At 39.1% G+C, this 27832-nt stretch overlaps 1 protein-coding gene across 3 annotated transcripts in view; it reads right to left on the reverse strand.

The window, feature by feature from the left end:
- LOC144986516 (NACHT, LRR and PYD domains-containing protein 3-like) overlaps window positions 1-11265 on the reverse strand; it is a 54118-nt gene extending 42853 nt beyond the window's left edge. For all 3 annotated transcript variants that reach the window (XM_078933963.1, XM_078933962.1, XM_078933964.1), the window contains exons 1-7: window positions 11159-11265; window positions 5476-5604; window positions 4398-4528; window positions 4208-4315; window positions 3311-3430; window positions 1405-1524; window positions 526-645 (exon numbers count right to left, since the gene is read on the reverse strand). In XM_078933963.1, coding sequence (XP_078790089.1) covers window positions 526-645; window positions 1405-1524; window positions 3311-3430; window positions 4208-4315; window positions 4398-4483 — 554 coding nt within the window. In that variant the 5' untranslated portion in view covers window positions 4484-4528; window positions 5476-5604; window positions 11159-11265. The remainder of the gene's footprint in view (window positions 1-525; window positions 646-1404; window positions 1525-3310; window positions 3431-4207; window positions 4316-4397; window positions 4529-5475; window positions 5605-11158) is intronic.
- Window positions 11266-27832: the final 16567 nt, after the last annotated feature.

A 27832-nucleotide genomic window follows, 5' to 3' on the forward strand; every position in this document is an offset into this window, starting at 1 on the left:
CCTTCGGTCGTCAAAAATAAGTGGCTTGCGCAACTTTTCAGTGGACTTGAAAGCAAGGCAACAGTGGTTGAATGCAGTTGGCATTGAATCCAGAGAAATGTGTCCTGGTTATGAGATTTACAATGAATGTTTCACTCGGTATTGTTTGCTGTAATACGTTATCCTTCTTAGCTTTGATGCTAGCGTCATTTTAACACTCAGACACGGTTCCCTTCGGTCTTTATCATATGAAGGTGGAGAAGAAAAATCTTCAGGTTCCACAGAAGGTTCTGGATGAACAAAGAGCTGATATCCTGGAGATGGGAAAGGGCACACTAGTGTGCCACGGCACACTGGTTGAAAAACACTGACCTAAAGAACTTCAACCCATCAGAGAATGATGACATCATACCTGACATTTTTAAAAACTGTTTGGGATTTGGAGCTAAAGTTACGGTTTGGGTTTCTCTCCAACAATCTAATCCCATCTTAACTGTGAAAAAAGATTCACCAACAGATCTATGTTCACAAGGAACTGCTTCTTACTGTGAGTCTGAAGATCCTGGTTCAGTTCTGAAGTCTGGAGGATAACCTTTGGACCGGTCACTCTTCAAGGATCCACAGCTGGAGGCTGCAGACTGGACTCTCTGTGTGACCTGTTGACCTCTGCAAACACCAAACCATCAGAGTGTTGGAGGATCTGCTTCTTCGTGAACAGCTGATGGACTTTGACATGAACACAGACTGAGCTGTTTGGTCTGGAATAACATGACATGTTTGGATCAACAGTTTACAGCGACCTAAGTCAGTGTTTTTTCAACCTTTTTGAGCCACGGCACACTTTATCCTTGACAGAAATCCTGCGGCACACCAGCATCCAAAAATTAATAAAAGGAGAAACTCATGGTCTGAATTGATGTAAAGTCCCTTCGAACTCTCACATGCATTTTTGTGATAATTGGGGCAGAAAAAGCTGGAAGTTGCTGCTGTTTTTTTCTAAAAGCTGTAATAAAAGTTAAGCTAGTTTTCAGTAATAAATTTCAACTAAAGTATCTGAAAGCTGCGTCTAAGTCGTGGTACCGCCATTCTTATCAAAGTGTCTTTAATAGAATCAAATAAACACAAAGACAAAAGTTGTTTTATGATCTTTCATATTCCTAACTACTCAGTGTTTTATCAGGGCCTGTTTGGATGAACAAAGAGCTGATATCCTGGAGATGGGAAAGGGCACACTAGTTGAAAAACACTGACCTAAAGAACTTCAACCCATCAGAGAATGATGACATCATACCTGACATTTTTAAAAACTGTTTGGGATTTGGAGCTAAAGTTACTGTTTGGGTTTCTCTCCAACAATCTAATCCCATCTTAACTGTGAAAAAAGATTCACCAACAGATCTATGTTCACAAGGAACTGCTTCTTACTGTAAGTCTGAAGATCCTGGTTCAGTTCTGAAATCAGGAGGAAGACTTTTGGACCGGTCACTCTTCATGGATCCACAGCTGGAGGCTGCAGACTGGACTCTCTGTGTGACCTGTTGACCTCTGCAAACACCAAACCATCAGAGTGTTGGAGGATCTGCTTCTTCATGAACAGCTGATGGACTTTGACATGAACACAGACTGAGCTGTTTGGTCTGGAATAACATGACATGTTTGGATCAACAGTTTACAGCGACCTAAGTCAGTGTTTTTTCAAGCTTTTTGAGCCACGGCACACTTCATCCTTGACAGAAATCCTGCGGCACACCAGTGTGGGAGCCATAATGAAGGTGGCACAGGTGAAGTGCTGCATCATCAGGTTGTGGGTGTGTGTGGCACGAAGTTTGAAAGGTGCTCACTAACTTGCTGGCGACGCATGTGAATGGATGAGGAAGTGGGGTGAGCCGCGGTGATCACATAATTTGTTGATCGCGTCACTTGAGTGGTTTGGAAGTCTTTCACTGCTGGAATTTATATTTAATTTATCAATTGTTTTGACTGTATGGATTGGAAACCTGCAGAAGGAGAAAATAAATACTTTGCAGCCAGGCAGACGTTTGGACTTTCTATTGAAACGCACCTCGGACAAAGAAGCCGCAGCTTAGCCCACGGCGGCCCTCAACGCTTTTTAGCAGAAACATTAAAGTCATCAAATTGTGACTCTCAGAGACATTGATCGGTAGAATTATTATCCTGGAGTGTTTGGAGATCATTCGATCGCTTTTGGAATTGGAAACTAATGGATGTGCGACGTGATTGGAGCGCAGCAGCCTACTACGTTCATTCATCAATGGTTTAGTTCGGCGTTCATTCATAAAATCGTTGGACCTGAGGTATGGAAGCACACACAGCAGATGCATGTGCCTGAAGACGGACAGTAATGACAGCTCATCTTCAAATGTGTACACTGTGTTTCACAAAAACATTTCAGAAATTCACAATAAATGTATTAGAAATGCACAATAGGTGCTTCACAAACATGATTTTTAGGTACACATGTGATGTGAACTCACAGATCATACGAATTGCAGAATGTCATTCAAAAACCCGCTCTCATTTGTGAATCTGCCCATATTTGTGAGAGATTTTTTTCCGGTGAATATTGAGACTCATCTGACGGAGCAGGTCAACTAATGTCACCTTTGGCTAGTGAATCTGTCAATCACACTCATCAGCAAAGTAGGCGGGTTCGCTTTTAGCCAATCAAATGGCCCCTTACGCTTTCTCTACGCTTTCGTGCAGGTGGCAAAAGCCCCGCCCATATTTGATTCTATACCGGTCGGTCGTTAGCGTGTTAGATTTAGCATGGCTTGTCGGTTTATTGCCTTCGGTCGTCAAAAATAAGTGGCTTGCGCAACTTTTCAGTGGACTTGAAAGCAAGGCAACAGTGGTTGAATGCAGTTGGCATTGAATCCAGAGAAATGTGTCCTGGTTATGAGATTTACAATGAATGTTTCACTCGGTATTGTTTGCTGTAATACGTTATCCTTCTTAGCTTTGATGCTAGCGTCATTTTAACACTCAGACACGGTTCCCTTCGGTCTTTATCATATGAAGGTGGAGAAGAAAAATCTTCAGGTTCCACAGAAGGTTCTGGATGAACAAAGAGCTGATATCCTGGAGATGGGAAAGGGCACACTAGTGTGCCACGGCACACTGGTTGAAAAACACTGACCTAAAGAACTTCAACCCATCAGAGAATGATGACATCATACCTGACATTTTTAAAAACTGTTTGGGATTTGGAGCTAAAGTTACTGTTTGGGTTTCTCTCCAACAATCTAATCCCATCTTAACTGTGAAAAAAGATTCACCAACAGATCTATGTTCACAAGGAACTGCTTCTTACTGTGAGTCTGAAGATCCTGGTTCAGTTCTGAAGTCTGGAGGAAGACTTTTGGACCGGTCACTCTTCATGGATCCACAGCTGGAGGCTGCAGACTGGACTCTCTGTGTGACCTGTTGACCTCTGCAAACACCAAACCATCAGAGTGTTGGAGGATCTGCTTCTTCGTGAACAGCTGATGGACTTTGACATGAACACAGACTGAGCTGTTTGGTCTGGAATAACATGACATGTTTGGATCAACAGTTTACAGCGACCTAAGTCAGTGTTTTTTCAAGCTTTTTGAGCCACGGCACACTTCATCCTTGACAGAAATCCTGCGGCACACCAGCATCCAAAAATTAATAAAAGGAGAAACTCATGGTCTGAATTGATGTAAAGTCCCTTCGAACTCTCACATGCATTTTTGTTATAATTGGGGCAGAAAAAGCTGGAAGTTGCTGCTGTTTTTTTCTAAAAGCTGTAATAAAAGTTAAGCTAGTTTTCAGTAATAAATTTCAACTAAAGTATCTGAAAGCTGCGTCTAAGTCGTGGTACCGCCATTCTTATCAAAGTGTCTTTAATAGAATCAAATAAACACAAAGACAAAAGTTGTTTTATGATCTTTCATATTCCTAACTACTCAGTGTTTTATCAGGGCCTGTTTGGATGAACAAAGAGCTGATATCCTGGAGATGGGAAAGGGCACACTAGTGTGCCACGGCACACTGGTTGAAAAACACTGACCTAAAGAACTTCAACACATCAGAGAATGATGACATCATACCTGACATTTTTAAAAACTGTTTGGGATTTGGAGCTAAAGTTACTGTTTGGGTTTCTCTCCAACAATCTAATCCCATCTTAACTGTGAAAAAAGATTCACCAACAGATCTATGTTCACAAGGAACTGCTTCTTACTGTGAGTCTGAAGATCCTGGTTCAGTTCTGAACTCAGGAGGATCATCTTTGGACAAGTCACTCTTCATGGAGCCACAGCTGGATCCAGATTCAGGTCCAGGTTGGTTCCTGTGTAGAATGAAGGTTGCTGGTGTGAGTCCTGAGCTCTGACATGGAGAAGATCATGGACAGTTGGAGATGTTCATCTCACCTCTGAGCTTTGCTCTGGTTGTCATGGTAACTGTCTCTGCTTTTAGAGGGAGGGGCTCCCTCCTGTGGCTCCTCCCACTGATCCATGCTGCTGGATTCACTGGATCCACATCAGCTCACACACACCTTCACCTGCAGAGGAAACCCTCATCATCATCATCATCATCATTATCAGCATCAGCAGCAGCACATCAGGATCAAGTTTCTGCTTTGGAACTTCATTTTCAATCCTCAACAGCTTCATCAAATCTTTGTGTTGCAGCAGAAAAGTCTTTCTTCTTTCATTCAGATGATGATTCAAATGTTCTGATCACTTCTGTCTGCAGCAGGATCAGGACTCTGATCCTGCTGCAGGACTCTGTGGATCTGAACCAACTTCTCTTTCAGATGGTTTTCTGGACTAAAACTAAACATCTGGATGAACTCAGAGTTCCCTCAATGACATTTGACCTTTGACCTGTTCATGTCCAGAGTCCAGTGCTGCTCTGAAGAAAATCCATGAAGTGAGTTGAAATCCAAACGAATTGAAGCAGAATTGAAGCAACATCAGAGCAAAAGCAGCAGAAAAGGATCAAAGCTGTTCAGATGTTCTTCCTCACATGAGAGCCTCTCAGTTCATCTGATGAAGATCAAACATTTCCTCCATTCAGACATCAAGCTACACTTCCTATTCCACCCTGCAGAGGTCAGTGTTTGCAGATCCCAAAAGCCTCGGTCTGTTTGCAGAGGAGCTCATAATCTGCACCTCCAGAGGTGAAGATCTTTACTTCGTTTCTTTGTTTGGTTGAAGGATGAAGAAAGAACCAAAGAAAGAAAAATCACAACCAGATCAAATGGGATTGAAAAAGCTGAAGCTCAGATGATTGATCCTCCTTTCAAATCCTCCAAATCATTTCACTATTTCATGATCCAGAACTCTAAACTAATGTTGGATCAATCTGATCTGATCTCAGCCAGGATCCTTTAGGATTATAACAAAGAGGCTCCCAGCTGAGTCCTAACATTCAAGAAGTTCTTCTGAAAGTCTTTGAAATGCAAACATTCACATTCTTTCCATCCCAGCTGTTCCATCAACTCACCCCTCTGACACAAATGCATCTGTTCTTTTTTTGACTTCTTCCTCTGGACTTTTGGAACCGCTTGGAGTCCCTGAAGTCTTACCGGCTCCAGTTACAAACCGGTTCTGAATGCAGCCAGGAAGCAGATTCCTGTGGATTTTGGACGTGAAGGATGAAAACTATATAAAATATAAAACTGGTTCAGAATAATTTTCAGCAGATTATACATTTGAGAGACCCCCACTGCAGTTTAGAGGAGCAGACACATGCTTGTTGTGGAGGTGGGTGCCAGTCGCTCATGGTGTGGGGGGAAGGCTCTTTGTAGGTTGTGTTCTGGATTCTCTCTGTGCAGATGGTTAAGTGACAGCTAACATTCCTGGGGAGACCACTGACCAGCAGATTCTTCCCCCTCCTCTGCATTTACATATTCATTAACACATTGTGTAAATTCCCGGGCAGGGAAATTGATTGAGCCGGATATCTGTATTAGAAATATTGTTAGGGTAATAAATCTTTGGCTTGAATTGAAAACCCCTGTCTGTGTGCTTTCATTCCAACAGAATCTCCACGCTTCAAGGACATGGTCTGATCCTGAAGTAGATTTTAAATTTGGTCCATCGGTTCTGCAGTGAACTGGTGATTGGTTGATGTGTTATCATTGACTGGATTTAGGATTTGATTGTTTTCTACTATAAAACATCAACAGATTTGGAGTTTTTTCTCGTCCTGTTTCTCCAAACATCACATCATGATGGAAGTCTGACGGAACTGGATCAGAAAAAAAAAACTTTTTAACTCTGTTTCCATTTCCCATCATTTCTCTTTTCTTCTCATTTTCTTTTGCTTTAACTCCTCAAACGGGATTCCTGAAGCGTCTCTGAAAGTCAGATGTTTGAGAGTTTCTATCAGGGATTGTGTTTGTGAAAAAGACCTTCAGGATCTCAAATCTGGTTCTGGACTCTTCTGCCTGATGAAGGTCTGACAGACAAACCCTGCAGGAAGAAACCAGCTGCATGTGCAGCTTCTTTACTCCAAAGTCTGTTTCCATGGTAACAGCAGGACGTCAGCTGCTCCCGCTCACAGCAGTTGGAGCAGAGGTCAGCTGCTGCACCTTTCTGTGACTGCTGTCCTTCACCTGCTGACACGCCCACAGGACACCTGAGCAGCAGCTCCGCCCCCAGGCAGAGTCTGTGTGGGAGCTTCACTCTGCACACGCTCACATGAGCAGAACCCTCAGCTGCTCCTCTTCCTCTCTGCTGCTCCTTCAGGGGGCAGGAGGAGGCATCACCTCCAGACAGCTGGGATCGTCAGAGGATTGGGCTCTTTAGTTTGGTTTCATGATGATGATAGAAAGAAAGAAAGAGGTGCTGACGCATGCTTTTATTTTTAGTATTTTGGTTTATTGTAATGCCCTGCTCTCTGGTTTACCAAAAAAGTCAATCTCAATCCCACAACTATTGCAGAACTCTTGAGTTCTGACGTGGACCAGAGGGCGGGAACACATTACACCGGTTTTAAAATGGCTGCATGGCTCTGTGTGCGTTTCAGGGTTGAATTTAATAATCTTTTAATGGTTTATAAATGTTTTAATGGTCTTGGGCCTCCTTATTTAAATAATGTTATTTTAAAATATGAGCCCTCACGGACCCTGAGGTCCTCTGGCACTGGCCTCTTAGTTGTCCCTGAGAGGCCTTGATCCACCATTGCAGTCCTCGCCTGTGGAGCAGCCTGCCAGAGAACTATGGAGTCCTATACTGTTCATAATTAAATAAATAAATATTTAATTAAATAAATAAATATGGCCTCATGCAAATACACAATCAACCAATAAATCTCTCATAAATATATAAAAAGATCATGAAATTGTGAAAAACCTGCATACTGATTTTATATAAGCCATTATATTATTCAATATATTTCATTTTGCTTTAAAAACCTGTTCATTATTTTAAAACAGCATTTTAAAATATTCATTTTAATCATGTGGAATATTATTATAATTCTGTCTTTTTTCAGAAGCTCGTATTTCAAAATCAGTATTTTCCAAATTATCTTTGTTTTTATTTCATGTTGCTGTTTTTCACAATGGCGTATTTATTTCATGAAGAGCTTTTTCAGGAGAATGAGTCTATCTGTCAATCAGTGAAAGTGGGCGGGGTCTAAACGTTCATTGGCTCATCCATGGAAATCTACTCATATTCCTCGATACCCGCTCAGCGGTGTTCCAGTCAGAGAGGTGACATATTTCAGCAATATCTGCACGGCTTTGCTGACATTAGAGATCAAATAGAGACAAACAATCTGTCTGCTGCAGAAGATGCATACATGGACGACTCTGTTTTTGTAGTTTGAGGGTTTGTGTGGACCAAAGCAAAGAGAGGAGCTCCGGTCGTCCACGTCTATAAGTCCCCCGTTGAAACATTCCTCATTCTTACGCCATTCACTCAGAGCTCACATCGTGCCTTATGTCGGAGCTGCGCAAAGCGGAACAAGCCTGCTCAGGCCTCCTGAACCTTATATTTTTCTATTTTCAATGAGACAATGATTATAATCAGGTCCTCTGATTTTATTTTTCCCTCCCTTCAAAATATTGAACCTTTCCTGCGATGACGTTTCTGACCGTGGTCGGAAAACGCAGCGGAGATCCGGGATTGATTGAGCAATTCTGCAGCCAGGGTTTACTCCAAATTTCAGGCTCTGCACTTTGGAGGAAATCTTTTTTTATTATTACTTTTCCGGGGAACTTGTGCTCACAAATACACTCTCGCGCTGCCTGGGCGCTTTGATTTACACATAATTTAAGACGTTTGACTGCAGGAGCTGAAGCAGACTCTCTCTGGGATGATGTCATAAACTCAAACATGGAAACATTGTTATCATGTGAAACTATTCAAAATAAATAAACCTGATCTTTTAACACTCCATGTACATCCATGCATTTTTACTGAGATAAGCACAAGCAACCGCTCCATGTGGCTATCAGGCAGAAAACATTAGGTGGTAGCCCATCCCACACGCGGCATGTTGCGTTCATGGAACTCCAGTTCATAGACGTTTTGTGGAACTCCAACAACCACCCAGCCTAACTTAGGCCACAACTAGATATAAATGAGAAGATGAAAATTGCCGAACCGACCACAAAACCACCTGAATTATGCACACTCACCCAAAGCCACTTTTATGCGCAAATTTAGAACAAAAACTGCCCGATTTCTGGTAACACTGTGGATGTGTTGAGGTGCATACTCCCCCTAGTGTTGAGGAGTGTGCATTGCGCCGTCACGTTTGTTGAAGCATCTTCGATCGATGTAGTCAGGGTGCTGCTGCTCATGTCTGAGTAAAGGATTAGCCAATCACAAAAGTGTCTCCGCCTTGTCTAGTTTGATTGACAGATAGACTCATTCTCCTGAAAAAGCTCTTCATGAAATAAATACGCCATTGCTAAAAACAGCAACATGAAATAAAAACAAGGCTACTTTGGAAAATATTGACTTTGAAATCCGAGGTTCTGAAAAAAGAAGCAGAATTCTAATAATATTCCACATGAATAAAATGAATATTTTAAAATGCTGTTTTAAAATAATGAACAGGTTTTTAAAGCAAAATGAAATATATTGAATAATATAATGGCTAATTTAAAATCAGTGTGCAGGTTTTTCACCATTTCATGATCTTTTTATATATTTATAAGAGATTTATTGGTTGATTGTGTATTTGCATGAGTTCATATTTATTTATTTAATTAAATATTTATTTATTTAATTATGAACAGTATAGGACTCCATAGAGAACCTCAGGGCTGCAGAGTGTGTACAAGAGATTTAGTACAAGAGTAAGAAGAGGCTCAAGACCCACCATTTTAGTCCGGCTTTTATTATTTATCTATTTATTAATTTATCTTTTTTTCTTCTTTAAGGACTATCATTATTATCTTTATGTTATTAAGATGCTATTCTTTCTATTGTTATATTACCTATGATATTTATGATATGTTTTAATCCTTTTAGGTATTTTATATTTTAATTACTGATATTGTTATATCTTATTTTATTTTTGTTATTTTATGATAATTTTTATTCTGATGTTTTTTACTCCAGTTTTTCATATTGGGGATCTTTTGTCTGGGGCACTACCGGCTTCACCTGTAGGTGGCGCTTTTGCCAAAGTGCCTGTCTTCATTGGGCTGGCTGGGGTCCTGCTCTGTGGTCCAATAGCTATGGAATGGGCCTTCGGCTGCTCTGTGCTGGGCGGGCCGTGGGCTGGGCCTTGGAATGAATGGATCCCCATGATATCATTTCCTCACAGCAGAACTGAGTCCGACTTTCTTTATGCTGCAGTTCTTTGTGAGTTCAGGGTTCTACTGTGGGAATTGGGTGGGTGGAGGGAGGAATCTGGTGAGGGAGGGGTCCCATCTGTGTGTTATTGTCCTGTGTTTTCTGTTTTTAATCATTTTCATTTTTATGATTATTTTATCTGCTTTTATGTTAAGAGCTTTGTGTTTTTAACTGAAATGAAAGGCGCGGTATAAATAAACAAAGTTTGAAGTTTGAGAGACAATCAGCTGATGATGACGAGGGAGAAGAACAGAGGAGGGGGCTGGGGCAAGGCATTACTCAGAAGATCCTTCTGGCTTTCACCTGACAGATTTGGGGAATCGTTGAGGCAATAATAGTTGAAAACGGCACAAAAAATGTTCTGCTGGGTCAAATCCATAATCAGATAAGAAGTAATGAGATACATACATTTAAACAATAAAAGTGTTGCGGGGGTGTTTAGATGACTTTAGGAGGGGTGGATGGGACGTTTTATTATGTGCATTTATGTCTGTGTATTTGTGTGTGTGTGTGGGTGTGTGTGTGTGTGTGTGTGTGTGTGTGTGAGAGTAGTAGGTAGTTGCGCCCCTGCTCACACGATTAACATTAGTTCCACCTTGCTGCATAGTTAATACATTTGGGGGACCAAAAAAAACAGCGAACACTAAAATGGTTCAAGAGTGAACCAAACTGAAAAAGCTGTACTGAAACAGTTCAGTACAGCTACGTCTACCGTTACTTTCCTAAGAATTTCTTTATTTTTTTAAAAGGTAAAATTTGCGTTTCCTTGTATATATTATGCTGTTTGAACATGTAGCTTTATGTGCAATGAACTCGTGTTACAGGGGGTCAAACTCAGTCGCACAGGGAGTCTGAATCCCAAACACACTTTAGTTTCTGCCGAACAAGATAAACATTTACTGAACACACTAAAGCTAAACTTTTTGAACACAAATATAAAAAGACAGGAATATAAATCCAGAAAAAAACAAGTTAAACCTTAAATAGCATATAACAATTTGCTCTAGTAAAAATATATTCTGTGAGAAATATACAAATATGAAAATGCTGCAGAACAAAAGAAAACAAAGCCTGGAAATATTAATAATTAGAAATATAAAATTATTCTGTTTTTTTTGCTCTTTTATCAATTTTTTGGAGCTGAACTCCTGACATCATTTTTAGCAATAAGTTCATTTCTTTGTCTGTGTCTTTGTGAAACAGATCAGAGGGTTTGGATTATTTTAAAAACCTGTTGTTCAACAGGTTAAAACCAGAGTCACCATGTTTCCAGGAATCTCTGTTGTGTTGGTCTGCTGCTCTTTTCCTCACAGATCAAACCCAACAGCTTCATGATGAGAGCAGAAAACCACTTTTTCACAAAAACTCACCGAAGAAGAAGAAGAAACCGGAGGAGACTCCAACGTCTGTGTCTGCTGGACAAACTCTGCTGGCTGACTTTGAGAGCAGAACTCCTCCCTCTTTGTTCGTGTGTGTGTGTGTGGGTGGTGAAGAATATACACTGGTGGACAAAATTGTTGGTACGCGTCAGTAAGAAAGTCCACAATGCTCACTGAAATGACTTGAAACGTTCAAAAGTAACAATAAATTAAAATTTCTGGAAAATTAGAGAATCTTTAACTGAGGGGTACCAACAATTTTGTCCACCACTGTATAACACATAGAACTTGAACAATATAAAACCCATAGAAACGGTTTCAGACTCATTTTCAGCAGATCATGCATACATGTGAGTGGCCCCTGCAGTTTTAGAGGAGCAGACACATGGGAGGTCAGGTTGTGGAGGTGGGTCCCAGGCACTCATGGTGTGGGGGGGAAGACTTTGTGGGTTGTGTTCTGGGTTCTCTCTGTGCAGATGCTTACGGGACAGTTAACATTCCTGGGGAGACCACAAATCCCCAGGGAGGGACAGCGCTCTCTCTTGTGGTCCTGCTGTGAGCCCTGTTTTAATAAAAGGCATTCTGGGAAACTGATTGAGCCCGGATATCTGTATTAGTGATATTGTTAGGGTAATAAATCTTTGGCTTGAATTAGAAACTCCCATCTGTGCGCTTTCATTCCAAAAGAATATCAACACTTCACTGGGTGTGTGTGTGTGTGCGTGTGTGTGTGTGTGTGTGTGTGTGTGTGTGAACTTGTTGGCTTCTCCAGAGTATAACTTTTAGAAAAATGACCAGAAGACAATATTTGGATGGACTTTGTGCTGATGCAGAGTTATTCAGCTCAGTGGGAGGAGTAAAAGGGCAAGAAAGAGGCCATTTCTGATTGCTGTCTGTCTGTGTGTGTGTGCGTGCGTGCGTGTGTATATGCATGGATGTGACTCTCCACTCTGCAGTTACAAGAAATCACGTGTCTGCAGCTGCAGCAGTCAATATGCTTCTGGGTCCTAAAGAGTAAGAGATTCGGCTCTGAGGGGCTGAAATATATTAGGCTCCCCGGGTGCCAGTGGTAAAAAATGTTTTTGATAAACCATGCGCACGGACTGATCCGTGCCCATGGATTCATCAATTGTGTTCGTATTGATGCTCGATCGTGCAGGTGCACTAACCCCACTTGGACAAACTATGTAGTGTGGAGATATGCTGGGGCTCTACATGTTTTCATTTCACGTTTCTTTTTGTAACCCAAAGTTCTTTTCCCTCATAAGTTGTTTCTGACATTATTCTTTGTAGTGTTTATAGAGAGATTTTGCCACAATCCACTTTGTAAAAAGATCTGTGGCTGTTAGAATGAACCTGCTGCTCCACCCTAGTGAAGCATGTTTCTGAGCAGAACAGAGTAGGGACCAAGTAGGGGCCGCAAGCTACAAATTTCTAAGGTCCAGAGATAAATGTAGGTGATCACAAATGATAGAGCTTCCAATTCAGAAATGGTTTTAATATTTTTTAGAAAATTGTTCATTTAATGTTATAACCTGTTTCACGTCCTCTGGCTGCAGTTTATTATGCCGTATTAAGGGATTGAACCCGTGCCCCCCCCCCCCCCCCCCCCCCTGGAAGAATGGATGAGCTTGAATCTGACACAAGAAGATGGAATCTGGAGCTTGTGGGAGTTCCTAAGACAGAGATTGAAAACACACACCTCGTTGTGATAAAAATCAGTCAGATGGTCCCCCCTTCTATGAAGGAAAAGCTGGTGAATGTTATAGACGCTGTGCATTATTGGCAATCAGAGGCAGCCTTCAAGTAACACACGACCCAGAGTTCTGATTCTACAGTTCATCTCTTGGCTGGACAGGCATGCAGTCTGGAAGGTGGCGAAGGATTCACCTTACATCACATGTGTCAAACTCAAGGCCCGGGGGCCAAATGTGGCCCACCATGTCGCTTTATGTGGCCCGCAAGAGCATAAAAGTTTAGAATGTCTTAAAATCATTTTTTTTAGTTGATTACATATTATTTATGTGTAGCTGCAGTTGTAATTATTTAATGTTTGCAGGTCTTATGTGTGTAAGCAGACAAATTGTTGTCATCAAACCATTAGTTGGATCCAAGGCTGTGTGTAGCCTTTTTTTGGAAAATGTTACACGTCTCATACATGTTCTCTTGAGCTCAGTTTTATGTTGTTTTTCCTTATTGTCTTGGACAGTTTGATCCTTCATTAATGGACGTGGGTTTTAATAAGTGGACAAAATGTAAATGGATTTATGCTAAAGTAACTAGCAAACATGTTTTCTATGCAACTGGAATTGTCTCCTTAAAAAGTTATAATAAATAAATAATGAGTTATTTAACATTAAGGAATAGTTACATTTATTTACACACACACACACACACACAGGTAGACCCCGCCCCCTCCCACCAGTCACCAGCCCACCATTAATTGACACACACTGTGGTCCAGCAACTGGCAGAAAGAGGGGGGCGCAGGCCACCCGCAGCTACGCGCACGTGTCGTGAATGTAATCTTCCCTCCATAAGTCTGCATCTATTTTGTTTAGATATCCCCGATATGGAGTAGCAAGAAGTCAAGGATAAACTTCAGACAGGGGAACTGAAAAGGCAAACACGCACCGGCTGCAGTATTTCCCGCGTAATGAAGCGAGTGCGCATCAAGATCTCTTTTTCTATTGTCTGGCCTCTTTTTCTGTGTTCCAGCGTTATTTCGTTGTGCAAATGCATTTATCATGTAGGGAGGAACCTATGCGCAGCGCTTCCAGCGGAACTAAATTCCACAACAGCGAGCTTATACGCGCGCGGCTGCAGCGACCACTCTCTGTTCGAAAGAAAATAACTTTCATGATCATAAAAATATGTAGATTATTTTACCTTCAAGAAATCTGGCGGGGTTTTTTTCTGTCAAAAATACTATGGGCTAAAATGAAATTTCGGGTTTGCTTCGGGCTTGGGGCTGCAAATCAAGTTAATTGGTCGGGTTTGGCTTTAATGCCCGCGGGCCTGTGTCGGGTCGGGCTGTATTTTTTAGGCCCGATCTTACCTCTAGCTGATGTGGCCCTCGATGAAAATGAGCTTGACACCCCTGCCTTACATGAAGGATCATGGTTTGCAGTTCAAGGAGGATTTTTCCAAAGGCGACAGAGAGAGGAGGCTGCGGCTGTGGCCAGAGATTCAGAAGGCTGGAGCTGCTGGAAAAGTTGCCTACTACACTGGTGCCAGGGCGTTCATCCAAGGAGAAGGGAAATCATCATTGGTGATCAATAACGTAACTCCATTTTAAAAAGGAGGAGAATAAGAGGAGAGAAAAAGAAAAAAAAAGGTGTTGGATTATTGCAGCACCACTGCGTTGAACTCGAAGGGAAGAAGTTTACGGAGGCACTTCAACATTTCACTTGTGCTTTTATTTTAAACTGCTCACAGGAATTGTATATCCCTACAACAACAAGTTGTCTCATCTCCTCTCAAAAAAAAAAAAACTCAACAAAACAAAAACGTGCGCCTCCTAGCGGCGGGGATGAAATACTGCTCCATAAAGGTACAAAAATAAATTCACAACTTGAGTACATAAATAAAAGATCTCTCAACAAAAGTTTGAAGGTTTAACACAGTGGACATATGAATGTCACTTTTCTTGACATTATTATATCCAAAGAGGATGTTGAGTTAATGCTGAAATGTTCTCAGTGTTAGTGTTATTTATTTTTTCACACTAGTTTGATTTAAGAACGTGCGACTGCGTTTGCTGTAAACCTATATTTTTTTTTGACTAAAGATTTTTTACAAGTTAAAAAGGTTCTATTTTTCTACCTATTTTTCTACTTTTTTATGTCGTTATCTGTTTTCTCGTTAAATGCCAGAGGGCTAAGGAATAATGTAAAGCGTAAGGCCTTATTTTTGTTTGCTAATCAGCAAAAAACTGACTGTTTTTTTTTCAGGAGTCTCATTCTCTTGCTAAGGATGCAAATTTTTGGAAAGCTCAGTGGGGGGATGACTTTTGGTTTTCACATGGCACAGAATTCTCTGCAGGAGTATGTTGCGTGAGGAATAATTTTAAGGGGGAGGTTTTGCACACTGATTCTGATGCAAATGGTCATTTTATATGTCTAATTGTAAAGATGAGCAATATTCGTTGCATGATAATCGACATTTATGGATACAATTCCAGCTCTGATAACAATCGGCTTCTGGAAACTCTAGAAGCTAAAATAATGTTCTGGTTAGCCAAATTTCCAAGCGCATATGTGCTAATTGGAGGTGACTTTAATCTGGTAATGGACCAAATCGCTGACAGATGGCCTCCAGGTCAGACTCTAAAATCTACATCAAAGCTGAAGCTGTTGGTAGAAAAGTTGGATTTATGTGACATATGGAGGGCCAAATTTCCTGATAAAATAATATTTATATTGAATAATATAAATACAATCAGTGAAGAGGATAAATTGGCATGTGATTCTGTCATTTCTTTACAGGAAGTGTCAGATGCTATTAACAATCTAAAAAACAACAAGTCCCCTGGGAACGACGGAATAACAGCAGAATTTTATAATTTTTTTCAGAACTCTTAACCCCATTTTTACTGAATGTTTATACAGAAAGTATTACAAACATGACTCTTCCAACCAGCATGACTCAGGGTGTTATTTCCCTGATCCCCAAACCCAACAAAGATACTTTGCTGATAGATAACTGGAGACCTATTAGTCTACTTAATGATTATAAAATATTTGCCACAATATTAGCCATGAGAATGAAAAGTGTTCTTGATACAGTAATAGATGAGAATCAGTCAAGTTTCATGAAAGACAGATGCATCTCAAACAATCTACGACTAGTTTTAGATCTTATAGATTATTCAGACCTCATTGCTGATGATGATAGCTTCATTCTGTTCCTTGTGTCATGTGCGGGAGGCTCGAGAGCAGGTAAGGACCCAAAAGCAGAGGCGGAGGCACACGGTTCAAGGGCAAGGGGTTTTAATGCAAAACAAAAGGCGCTGCAGGATAACAAAAAACAAAACTAGACTTACTGTGACAAAGCATGAAACAAGGCATGAAGGGAGTCAGGGACAAAGAGACCATAAAGACGTTAGTGACGTTAATGGACCAGCACAAGAGGAAGGGAGAGACGAGACTTAAATACAGGCAGGGCAGACAAGACACAGGTGAACATGATCAGGACAGATAGGGACCAGGAAGTAAAACTCAGGAACATTACAACACAGAACACCTTTCAAAATGAAACAGGAAACAGAACCAAACAAGACAGAACAAGAAAATAAATCAAAAACAAAGACAAAACAAACTCAAACCATGACACCTTGATTTTTATAAGGCATTTGATACTGTTGAGCATCCTTTTCTATTCTATGCAACACTCTATGCAAACGGAAATAGTTCTGTTAAGTTAAGTGCTGGCACCACTCGCAGATTCTGTCTCCAGAGAGGAATAAGACAGGGGTGTCCTGCCTCTGTGTAGCTGTTTCTTCTGGTTGCACAAGTTTTCTGCAGATATATTAAATCAAGTAATATTGATGGTATTTCCATTGCTGGTAAAAACATTCTTATAAGTCAACTGGCAGATGACACCACGTTATTCTTAAAAAACTCCTCACAGGTTCCCAGGGTTCTTCAAGTTATAGAGATATTTTCAAAAGTATCTGGACTTTATCTAAACCTAAAGAAATGTGAGTTATTTCCTCTGAAACAATGTGCTCTAACATCCATAAATAGTATAGTAGTCAAAGAAAATGTCACATATTTGGGATTGTAGATGACTAAAGATCAAGAACAAAGAGAACTGATGAACTATAATCCTATGATTGCAAAAGCACAGAATAAATTGAATCGCTGGGCACAAAGAGATCTTTCACTAAAAGGCCGTGCCCTCTTAGCTAAAGCAGAAGGAATTTCCAGACTAGTCTACATTTCTTCCTCGCTATCTCTGGACTGTAAAACTGCAAAAAGGATTGATCAGATACTTTTTAATTTTCCTTTGGAGAAACAGAATCCACTATGTAAAAAAATCAGTAGTAATTAATTCATCTAAAAATGGAGGACTTGACTTTCTTGATTTCTCCACTCTAAACAATGTCCTCAAAACTAAATGGTTAAAAAACTTCTTAAAAAGTGAATCCTCATTTTGGAATTTCATACCAAAATATATCTTTAATAAGCTTGGTGGTCTGCCATTTCTTTTATTATGTAATTTCAAAATAGAGAAAATTCCTTTAAAACTGTCTAATTTTCATAAGCAGGTTTTATTAACATGGACTTTGATCTACAAACAACATTTTTCTCCTCATTGCTACTATATTTGGAATAATGCAGATATTCTATACAAAAACAAGAGTATTTTTCTTGAAAATTGGTTGGAAAAGAACATTTCTCTTGTAACGCAGCTGATTAATCCACAAGGTAACCTGATGTCATACGTTGAATTTCTGTCCACCTATAGTCTGCATGCATGGCCGGCCCTCCCTATACGCGAATTACGCAGCCGCGTAGGGCCCCCGTCATCACCAGGGCCCCGAAGTGGTGAAAAAAAATGAAATAAAGAAATACCCAAATCTGGCAACCCATTTGATAGAATTTCCGTACCAACGTGGTCTCCGAGTGTTGTGCAAAAGAAACTTGCTTGCACTTTTGTGATCCCCCCCTTCAACACACCTGAAACAATCTGGCAACCCAAATAAACGGCGTCACGCCCCTCTTAGCAACGATTGGTCATCATCATTCCATCTGAGCCATACACAGTGTGCATTTACGAGCGCATTTTGTTTCAATAAAGTTGGGAAAAAGAAAAAAACTAGCACATTTTATCACACTGATCAGAGCGACAACAAGAGAACTTCATGCCAAAGAGACTTTATCCATCATTAGGAGCTGAAAAAAGATGAAGAACTTTAACATCAATCACAAGGTAAGTTTGGAGGATGTTGGATTGGAGCCGTATTCATACATTATCCTGCCTTTCGGTGCTGCTGAGCAATTTACGTTAAATACTAATCGATCCGAGGTGAAGATTGCACATAAACAATCCCGTCATTTCCAATGGAAAACTCGAAAATAATTCTGATATCCAAGTTTCCAAGATCATGAGGACATGACCTTCCAAAACGGCTAATAGCAGAGAAAAGTAAATAATGATGATGGTATGGTGGCTGAAAAATGTTTAAACTCATGTTATAATCGTATTGTTTCGTTGTTTTGCTGACACATTTAGTGCGTTCTGCATTTTCCGGTTTATGTCATTAAAAAAACTGCTGTTTATTATAGCAGGTCAGGTATTCCGACTTTTTCAACATTGAATGCGTCTTAAAATCTTGCATTGGCATGAAATATGGAGAATCAAAACTGCCAAATACAAATAGGAAATAAATGTTCTCATTTATAAATGATAAACAAAATAAATGTACTAATTTTAAAATCATGAACGTAAAATAATAGATAAAGACGTGTATAAAAACTTATATTTTCATTTATGCTCAAATTAGTGTTCACATTTATTATTTATAAATGGGTAAATTTTTTTCTTATTTGTATTTTGCAGTTTTGATTCTACATAATGATGATGTTTTGCACAGTTCCGTCTCAGCCGACAGTTTCTTCTGCTCTCAAAACGTATTGGAGGTGGTGCAGCATCCACATCCCAAGATGTTCCTGACTTCACTGAAGATGTCATCTCAGGTAACTTTAATAGCATGTAAAGTAATAAAAAAACAGTGTCTGCATAACCCCTTGTATTTATAAACAGCAGCTGAAGAGAATGGAGTCCCAAGTTCTTCATAATTAAATTAATAAATATCACCTCATGCAAATAATCAAACAATAAATCTCTCATAAATGTATAAAAAGATCATGAAATTGGGAAAAACTGGCTTTTTATTGGCTTTATCAGTGATTATTCTATAATAATATTTCTTGTTTTTTAGCTGCAGAAGAAACTCCTGTCCCCACTTCTACTGTTGAAAGGCAAACATTTGACTGTTTGACTTTTCACTGTTTGCTTTTATTGAAGTTCTGTATCTCATGTTCCAGGGGCTCCAAGAGAGGCGTGTATGGAAGAGGAGCCGACTGGATCCAAAATTCCACCTTCCTCCAATCCAATTGGTCCAGCTGAATGATCAACCACACTCTCTGATCCAGTAAGAATGGATTTGGTGCAGAGAGGTCGTTTTCAGACTGATAAAGACTCTGACTTTCCAAAATCGCCCTCATTGAGCTGTTGTGTTCTTTATGTTGGATTGTTTTATTGTTATTTGATTTTCTATTAAGTTGCTGTTTTAAATAAGTTGGAGTTTTGTGAATGTCATTTGTTGAGTGCCTAATGTTACATTAAAAAATATATTTCTATATGCATTTGTCATTCATATTTATTTCTTTGCATTTAAAATTTGTTGTGCACCACTAAATGTATATCCAACATGCAGGCAACATACTGTATTCAATTCTTCGGCAGCAACAATAATTCACAAATGTATTAATAGAGAGATCTCATTTATATTACAACAACAGTTGTGTTTTTTTGGTGCTGCTGATCAGTTAGAGGGCCCACAAATAAAATTTCGCTTAGGGCCCCCAGAAGACCAGGGCCGGCCCTGTCTGCATGTCTCACCTGCAGAGTTTGCATTGGTTACTGGAGCCATCCCAGATGTTGTTAGATTTCTGTGTAGCAGTTCTCCTTCAAATACTCCATGTTTTCCTCCCAAATTAACAGACTTGTGGTGTGGAAAGATTTGTTTTTCAACTAGCAGGAATAATCAAAGTATCCGTTCTCTGTTTCAAAATGAGATTGCCACAAAACCGTATGTTATCTCATACTGGAACAGCTTTGGATGTAGAATTCAGTGGGAAAAGGTTTGGTCCCTGCCCCAAAAGTATTTCATCACCAATAAAATCAGAGAAATTTCTTTCAAAATTCTTCATAAATTTTATCCAGTGAAACATTTCTTTACTAAGTTTAAAAAAGATCTGGACATAAACTGTTCATTCTGTCATTCCTCACCAGAAACTGTGCCTCATCTTTTTTGGTATTGCTCTTTCATTCAACTATTTTGGAAAGATGTGATACATTTTATAAGAACTCATCTATGTGAAGATTATAGATTATTTTACGAGCATATTATTTTTGGATATTTTACACAAGAAAAAATTAATGTAGGTACAATATATGTAGTTAATTTACTTATAATTATGGCTAAATAATTTATTCACAAGTGTAAATATGCTGACAAAAAACAAGTGTTTTATGTTTTTCAGAAAGAAATGGTGTTGTCTGGGAACAGTATTAAATCTTCCACTGACAAAAAAGCTGTCAGAACAGTTGAAACATGGTCTCTCCTGAAACTTTAACAGATTCCTTTGCCTTTATTATTTTTGCATAACCTGTTTTACCTGGTTTTCATTTCATTTATTTATTTGTTCCTTTCATGAAAATTGATGTTCAAATGTTTACATGTTTGTCTTACATATTGAACATTTTCATGATTGGAAGGGAGCAGAATTGAAGAATACAATTCTTATAATTATCTGCTCCCTTTAAACATTACATTTACATTTCTCACACCATCACCTGTGCTCAGATTTAACAATGTATAGTTCCACTACACAGTAAATACATTCCAGTCATTTAATACATACATTCCAAACATTCTATTCAACAGTAAAGTTTGTACAAACTAATTTGTTTAGCTTTATACATCCGTTTAAATTGAATATTATTTTGACAACTTTTTAACTGATAATTCCACATTTGTATCCCTGCTATAGACAAACACTTTTGCTTTAATGTTGTTCGAACAATCTGTTGTTTGAAATCAAATTTTCTCCTATGATTTTCATCTCCTGTGGTAAAAATAAAAAGCTTTTGTAGGTCTTCAGGCAAATCTCTGTTTCTGGCTTTAAACATAACTAATAAGGTCTGCAATTCAATTACATTTTTAAGTTTTAATAAGCCTGACTTAATAAAAAGTTCATTTGTGTGATCTCTAAAATTAGCTTTGTGAATAATTGGAATAGCTCTCTTCTGTAATAGAATTAAGGGCATTATATCTGTTTCATATGTATTTGTATTTATTATTGTGGTTTTTCTGTTCATTCTCCTGGCGAACGTGAATGTGGTCCCGAGGGACACTATTTCTTGCAATGGAGGCGCACAAAGCAAGACACGGAGGAATCAAGGTTAAGATATAAATTATTTGCAAAATCCTAAAACCATTTAAAATGAAGAAGTTAAAAAGACGGGCACCACAGACACCCGGTCACTGGGCTGAGGACTTTTTTCACTAGGCGAGGTGGAGGCTCCCAAATAAAATGTCAACTATGAGATAAAAATTACCCCACTCAAATGATAAAAACACTCACACGGTGAACCCTTCACCTGAAGACACGCCACTGCAAACCGGACCGCGGTCAAGTGAGCCGACATCTGCGGAAGTGCGGTCACGCCAGCCGTCACTGACTTTTAGCATGCGCGTTTACATCATAGTTTACGGTACACACCCCCAGCGAGCTGGAAAGACGGCATAAAGCGCGGACATCACCGATGTCACTGTTACCCATTATAGAAATGACATGTACTGTACTCTGAAATAAATGAGTTATTGCATGCCCTGTATCGTTATTTGATGTACAAATGTATTCATTTGGATTGCATGTCTGTTCATTCAATAATAAACTACCAGAAATAACGTGTTTTGTCTGAAATATAATAATCAGACAGATTCTAAAAGTGAGATTCAACACTGACAAGAGTGTTTTGTGGGTTGTTGAGCATGACATGGAATGGAATCAAGCAGAAATGAAGAAACTCCAAGTAAAATCACATCTGGTCCTGTCAACTCTTTCTAAAGTTGCTTCATTTAAGGTGACACAAAACTTTCACTGGATTATTGTTGGTAATGATGTTCACTAATATCACAGCAAGTTTGAAGAAAAATGACTGCAGAATATTAGAGATATTAAACTTATAGAACAATTTGGGTCTCCTCATTTAGAGACACTGTAATATGTAAACCTTACAAAATGCTACTTCTTTCAAAGGTGAAGCAAAACTTTCACTGGATTATAGTTGGGAATAATGTTCACTAACATCACAGTAAATTTGAAGAAATTTGACTGGAAAAAATAAGAGATTTTATACATTATAGTACACCTAAGCATCCTGCTTGTATAGTTAAAATAAAACTTGTGAACCCTTCAAAAGGGCACTTTATCAAAAGGTGACTGTTACGCCCCCTTGTGTGTCTAGGGGTGCTAGGGGGGCATAACATAAAAAAAGTAAAGGTTTGGCTACCAAGTTGACTGCAACACAAAACACCAAACGAATGTCTCCATAAAAATATGTCAAATTTATTTACAAATAAACAAACAATCCAACAATAACTAAAAGTGAAACTAAAAGGCTTCAGGGTGAACCCAGGCCAAAACAACAAACAAAACCCCAACTAACTGCAACATGTAATCTTACCTGCAAAGAAAGAAAAGGGAAATCAAAGACAGAACGCTAACCTCCCTAACCTAACAAAACCAGGAGAAAACATGTACTAAACAAAATGGCGGTTCACCCCTACAGCTTCACTTAAACAAAATCATAAACCAAAGGACTAAACAGAGTGGGCACAGACAAAACTACAAACTACAAAGAACTACAAAGTGCAACACAAACTAAAACAAGTGGAGAAGACATAAACAAAATGGAGAACAAAACAAAATGGAGAACAAAACAAAATGGAGAAGAGGGCCAAGCTGCAGTGGAGGCTTTTGCTGCAAGGCACCCTTCTCACCGACTGGATGTCCAAATGGTGGCTTTAAAGGCTGCCTCCACCAGCTGGTCCAATGGGAGGCCACACCCTTTCCACCACACCTGAAAATAATCAGACAAAAACAGACAAAGATCCACAAAAAACACAAGTCCCACTCTGATACAGAAATAATACACAAAACACAGAACAAACAAACAAAACAAAACCAAATACGGCCACAGCCGTAACAGTGACGCAAAACTTTGACTGGATTATGGTTGGTAATAATGTTCACTAACATCACAGCAAGTTTGAAGAAAAATGACTGCAGAATATTAGAGATATTAAAGTTATAAAACATTTTGGGTCTCCTCATTCTCAGGCAATCAGTATTATGTAAACCTTACAAAATGCTACTTCTGTTAAAGGTGACGCAAAAGCAGTCATTCTTCTTCAAACTTGCTATGATATTAGTGAACATCATTACCAACAATAATCCAGTGAAAGTTTTGTGTCACCTTAAATGAAGCAACTTTAGAAAGAGTTGACAGGACCAGATGTGAATTTACTTGGAGTTTCTTCATTTCTGCTTGATTCCATTCCATGTCATGCTCAACAACCCACAAAACACTCTTGTCAGTGTTAAATCTCACTTTTAGAATCTGTCTGATTGATTATATTTCAGACAAAACACGTTATTTCTGGTAGTTTATTATGGAATGAACAGACATGCAATCCAAATGAATACATTTGTACATCAAATAACGATACAGGGCATGCAATAACTCTCATTTAAAAAAATGAAAATTAGCCATTATATTATTCAATATATTTCATTTTGCTTTAAAAACATGTTCATTATTTTAAAACAGCATTTTAAAATATTCATTTTAATCATGTTGAATTTTAATATAATTCTGTCTTTTTTCAGAAGCTCGTATTTCAAAATCAATATTTTCCAAAGTAGCTTTGTTTTATTTCATGTTGCTGTTTTTCACAATGGCTTATTTATTTCATGAAGAGCTTTTTCAGGAGAATGGGTCTATCTGTCAATCAGTGAAAGTGGGCGGGATCTAAAAGCTCATTGGCTCATCCATGGAAATCTACTCATATTCCTCGATACCCACTCAGCGGTGTTCCAGTCAGAGAGATTACATGTTTCAGCGATATCTGCGAGGCTTTGCTGACATTAGAGATCAAATAGAGACAAACAATCTGTCTGCTGAAGAAGATGCAAACATCTACGACTCTGTTTTTGTAGTTTGAGGGTTTGTGTGAACCAAACCACAAAGGAGCTCCGATCGTCAACATCTTTCACAGTCCTCATTACGCCATTCACTCACAGCTCACATCGTGACATATGTCGGTTCGCAGGAGGATCGACAGAGTGAGACCAGGCAGCTGCGCAAAGCGGGACAAGCCTGCTCGTGCCTCCTGAACCTTATGATATTTTTCTATTTTCAATGATTATAATCAGGTCCTCTGGTTTTATTTTTCCCTCTCAAGAAAAATGTTGAACCTTTCCTGCGATGACGATTCTGACATCTTAACACTCTCCATGTATATTGTGCATCCATGCATTGTTACTGAGATAAGCACAAGCAACCGCTCCATGTGGCAGTCCGATATTCACGAGATGACAGAGGAAGCTGTTGAAGTCACTACAGGGGATGGAGAAAGGTCCAAAGAAAAGTTAGTGAACCTTGCACACACTCCAGTCAAAGCACCTCATCCTAAAAAACAAAAGAAAGGGAGCGGGCAGAACGTGTACGATGAAAGTATGTTTGAAAGAATAATGGAAGCCGTGGCCGCCCTGACGGAGAAGGTCGACATGCAAACGACCAAAATGGATGAGCAGACAGCCCTACTGAAAAAGTTTGACGAAAGAATTGATGCCAACTCAGAAGCTATAAAAAGGAATAAGGGAGTTCTAGAACACCTGGAGAAAAGAGTGGCTGAACTTCAAGGAGACAACAAGCGGCTAAAGGAAGCGGTGGCTGAGCATGCTCGATACAAACGGAGGTGGAATCTGCGGCTGAATGGTTTGGCTGAGAAGGATGGAGAAGACATCAGAGAAACCGTCATCGGCATCTTGACCAGGGTGGTTCCCATCGGCGCGGACCACCTGCGAGAGACAGTTGACACGGTCCATCGGTCGGGAAGAAAGGGGAGCGCGGCGACTTCCAACAATACGCCGCGGTCGATAATCCTGCAGTTTGTGTCCAGAGTGGTCCGGGATGACTTGTGGAAACGGTCAAGAGATGCAAGAGTCTGCAAGGAATTGCACATCCACCTCAAAGAAGATTTCTCCAAGGAGGACAGGGAGGCGAGAGCCAAGCTGTGGCCGCTGGTCCAAGAGGCGAGGAAGAGGGGTCAGAGAGCGTTCCTGAAGGAGGGGTACGCACTGATCGACAATCGAAGAGTGGACCCTCAATAGGTTCCAGTCAGTGAGAGTTAGTGTTCTGTCAGTTCATGTTCTTGGTGAAGAATGCTCATTGAATTGTCTGGTAAGGACAATATTGTTCATTCCTGCACATCTTCTGCGGTTGCTGTTCTATTGGTAATTCTTAAATGTTTTCTTTCATTTCTTTAAACACTAGGGGGCTTAAAAACAATGTTAAGCGAAAAGCTATTTTTTTATTTTGCAAGGAGCAGAAAGCTAAATGTGTTTTTTTGCAGGAAACCCATTCAGTTGAAGAAGATGTAAACTTCTGGAAATTACAGTGGGGTGATTCTATTTATGTCAGTCATGGGACCTCTCATTCAGCTGGTGTCATGATACTTTTAAACAAATTCCCGGGAAAAGTTATTAGCCATTTTGGGGATACTTATGGCCATTGGTTGATATTAATATTTGAGTTTAACGGTGAAATGTTTATTTTGGTTTGTGCATATGGTTATAATGAAAGAGCTAAAAACAAAACACTCCTCTCAGACTTATGTAAACAAATTCTAGACCTTAAACACGCTCATTTAACTGATAATGTCATAGTTGGAGGTGACTTTAACTTGGTACCAGACCTTTGGTTAGACAGACATCCACCTAGAGCACAATGTCACAAGTTTGATGATCTGGTGGTTGAATTTATGAATGTTGTCAATTTAGTTGATTATTGGAGAATTCAGAACCCAGTGACCAGGCAATATACATGGTTTAATGCTGCAGGAAATGGACAATCTTCAAGGTTAGATTATTGGTTAATATCTTCATCATTAGTAAAATATATTGATAAATGTTCCATTTCTGCTTCGCCCTTAACAGACCACTGTGCTGTTTCCTTATCCCTTCAATGTAATAGGTCAGTAACTGATTTAATTCAAATTTGGAAATTCAACAATATGCTTTTGGAAGATTCCTTATTTTGCAACAAGGTTAGAGAATTAATAACAGAAGTTGAGGCTTTGGACATGTCACCTGTGAGTAAATGGGAATGGTTTAAGTTTAAAATTAGAAGTCTTGCAATTGATTTTAGTAAAAGTGCCTTTAGATTGAAACGTCTTAAACAACAAAATATTTTAAGAAATATTAATGACCTATGTACAAAGATGGATTTGTCGACTGAGGAATTATTAGAATTAAGTAAATTACAAAGCGAGTTAGACATTTTGTATATTGAAAAAGCTAAAGGTGCATTTGTAAGATCCCGAGCTCGCTGGATTGAAGAGGGAGAAAAAAATACCACATATTTTTTTAATCTTGAAAAGCAAAGGCAATTAAGAAAGCAAATTAACAAATTATCAGTAAATAATTTTGTTTATGAAGACCAAAGGGAAATTAACAAAGAAATACACACATTTTACTCCAATTTATATAAGTCCTATCATTCCGAAGCTGACTGTGAAATTTTATTCGAAAGCATTGAAGGATTGAACCAAAACATTGATTTAGAATTTAAGCTTTTTATGGAAAACGATTTACAAATTGAGGAAATGGATGCTGCTGTACTAAAGATGTCCTCTGGGAAATCTCCTGGCTTGGATGGTTTAACAGCAGAATTTTTTAAATTCTTTTGGTCAGATATAAGACGTTTGTTACATGAAGCTTTTCTGGAATGTATCTCAGCAGGTAGCCTTTCTAACACAATGAGACAGGGGTTAATCACTTTAATCCCCAAACCTAACAAAAACACTTTATATTTGGATAATTGAAGACCAATTACTTTGTTATGCAATGACTATAAAATATTAGCTCATGTTTTTGCAGAGCGTCTAAACAGAGGACTGAAGGATTTAGTGGATGAGTGTCAGTCAGCATTTATTAAAGGAAGAAATATTCATAATCACACCAGGTTGGTGGTAGATTTGTTGGATTATTGTGACTTTGTTGACCCCGATAGTTTGATATTATTTCTAGATTTTTATAAAGCATTTGACACATTGGAGCATTCCTTTTTAATTAAAGCCCTGACATTTTTAGGATTTGGTGATAAATTTTGTAATATTATTAAAATGTTTTATAATGATATTTATAGTTCAGTTTCCTTAAATCCAGGAATTACTCCCCGATTTGTAATTAAAAGGGGTATCCGACAAGGTTGCCCCATCTCACCCAAACTGTTTATGTTAGCTACTCAGTTATTAACCGTTCTCATAAAACATAGTCATGATATTCAAGGTATTTCTATTTTTGATAAGCAATACAAAATTAGTCAGTTTGCAGACGATACTGCTTTACTTCTAAAAAACGTTGCAGAGGTTGTTAAAGCTCTAAATAGGATTCAGTTATTTTCCAAAGCATCAGGATTGAAGTTAAATATTTCCAAATGTGAAATTCTCCCCGTTCACTCATGTCAGCACCAAACTATTGAAGCCATTAGGGTTGTTCATGAAGTGAAATATCTGGGTGTATTATTGTCTAAAAACACAATAAGGAGGGAAGAAGTCAACATTACAAACCGATTGTTTGA

Source organism: Oryzias latipes, chromosome 2 (genome assembly GCF_053564925.1).
Source record: "Oryzias latipes strain Hd-rR chromosome 2, Olatipes_Hd-rR_3.1".
Classification (NCBI taxonomy): Eukaryota; Metazoa; Chordata; class Actinopteri; order Beloniformes; family Adrianichthyidae; genus Oryzias; species Oryzias latipes.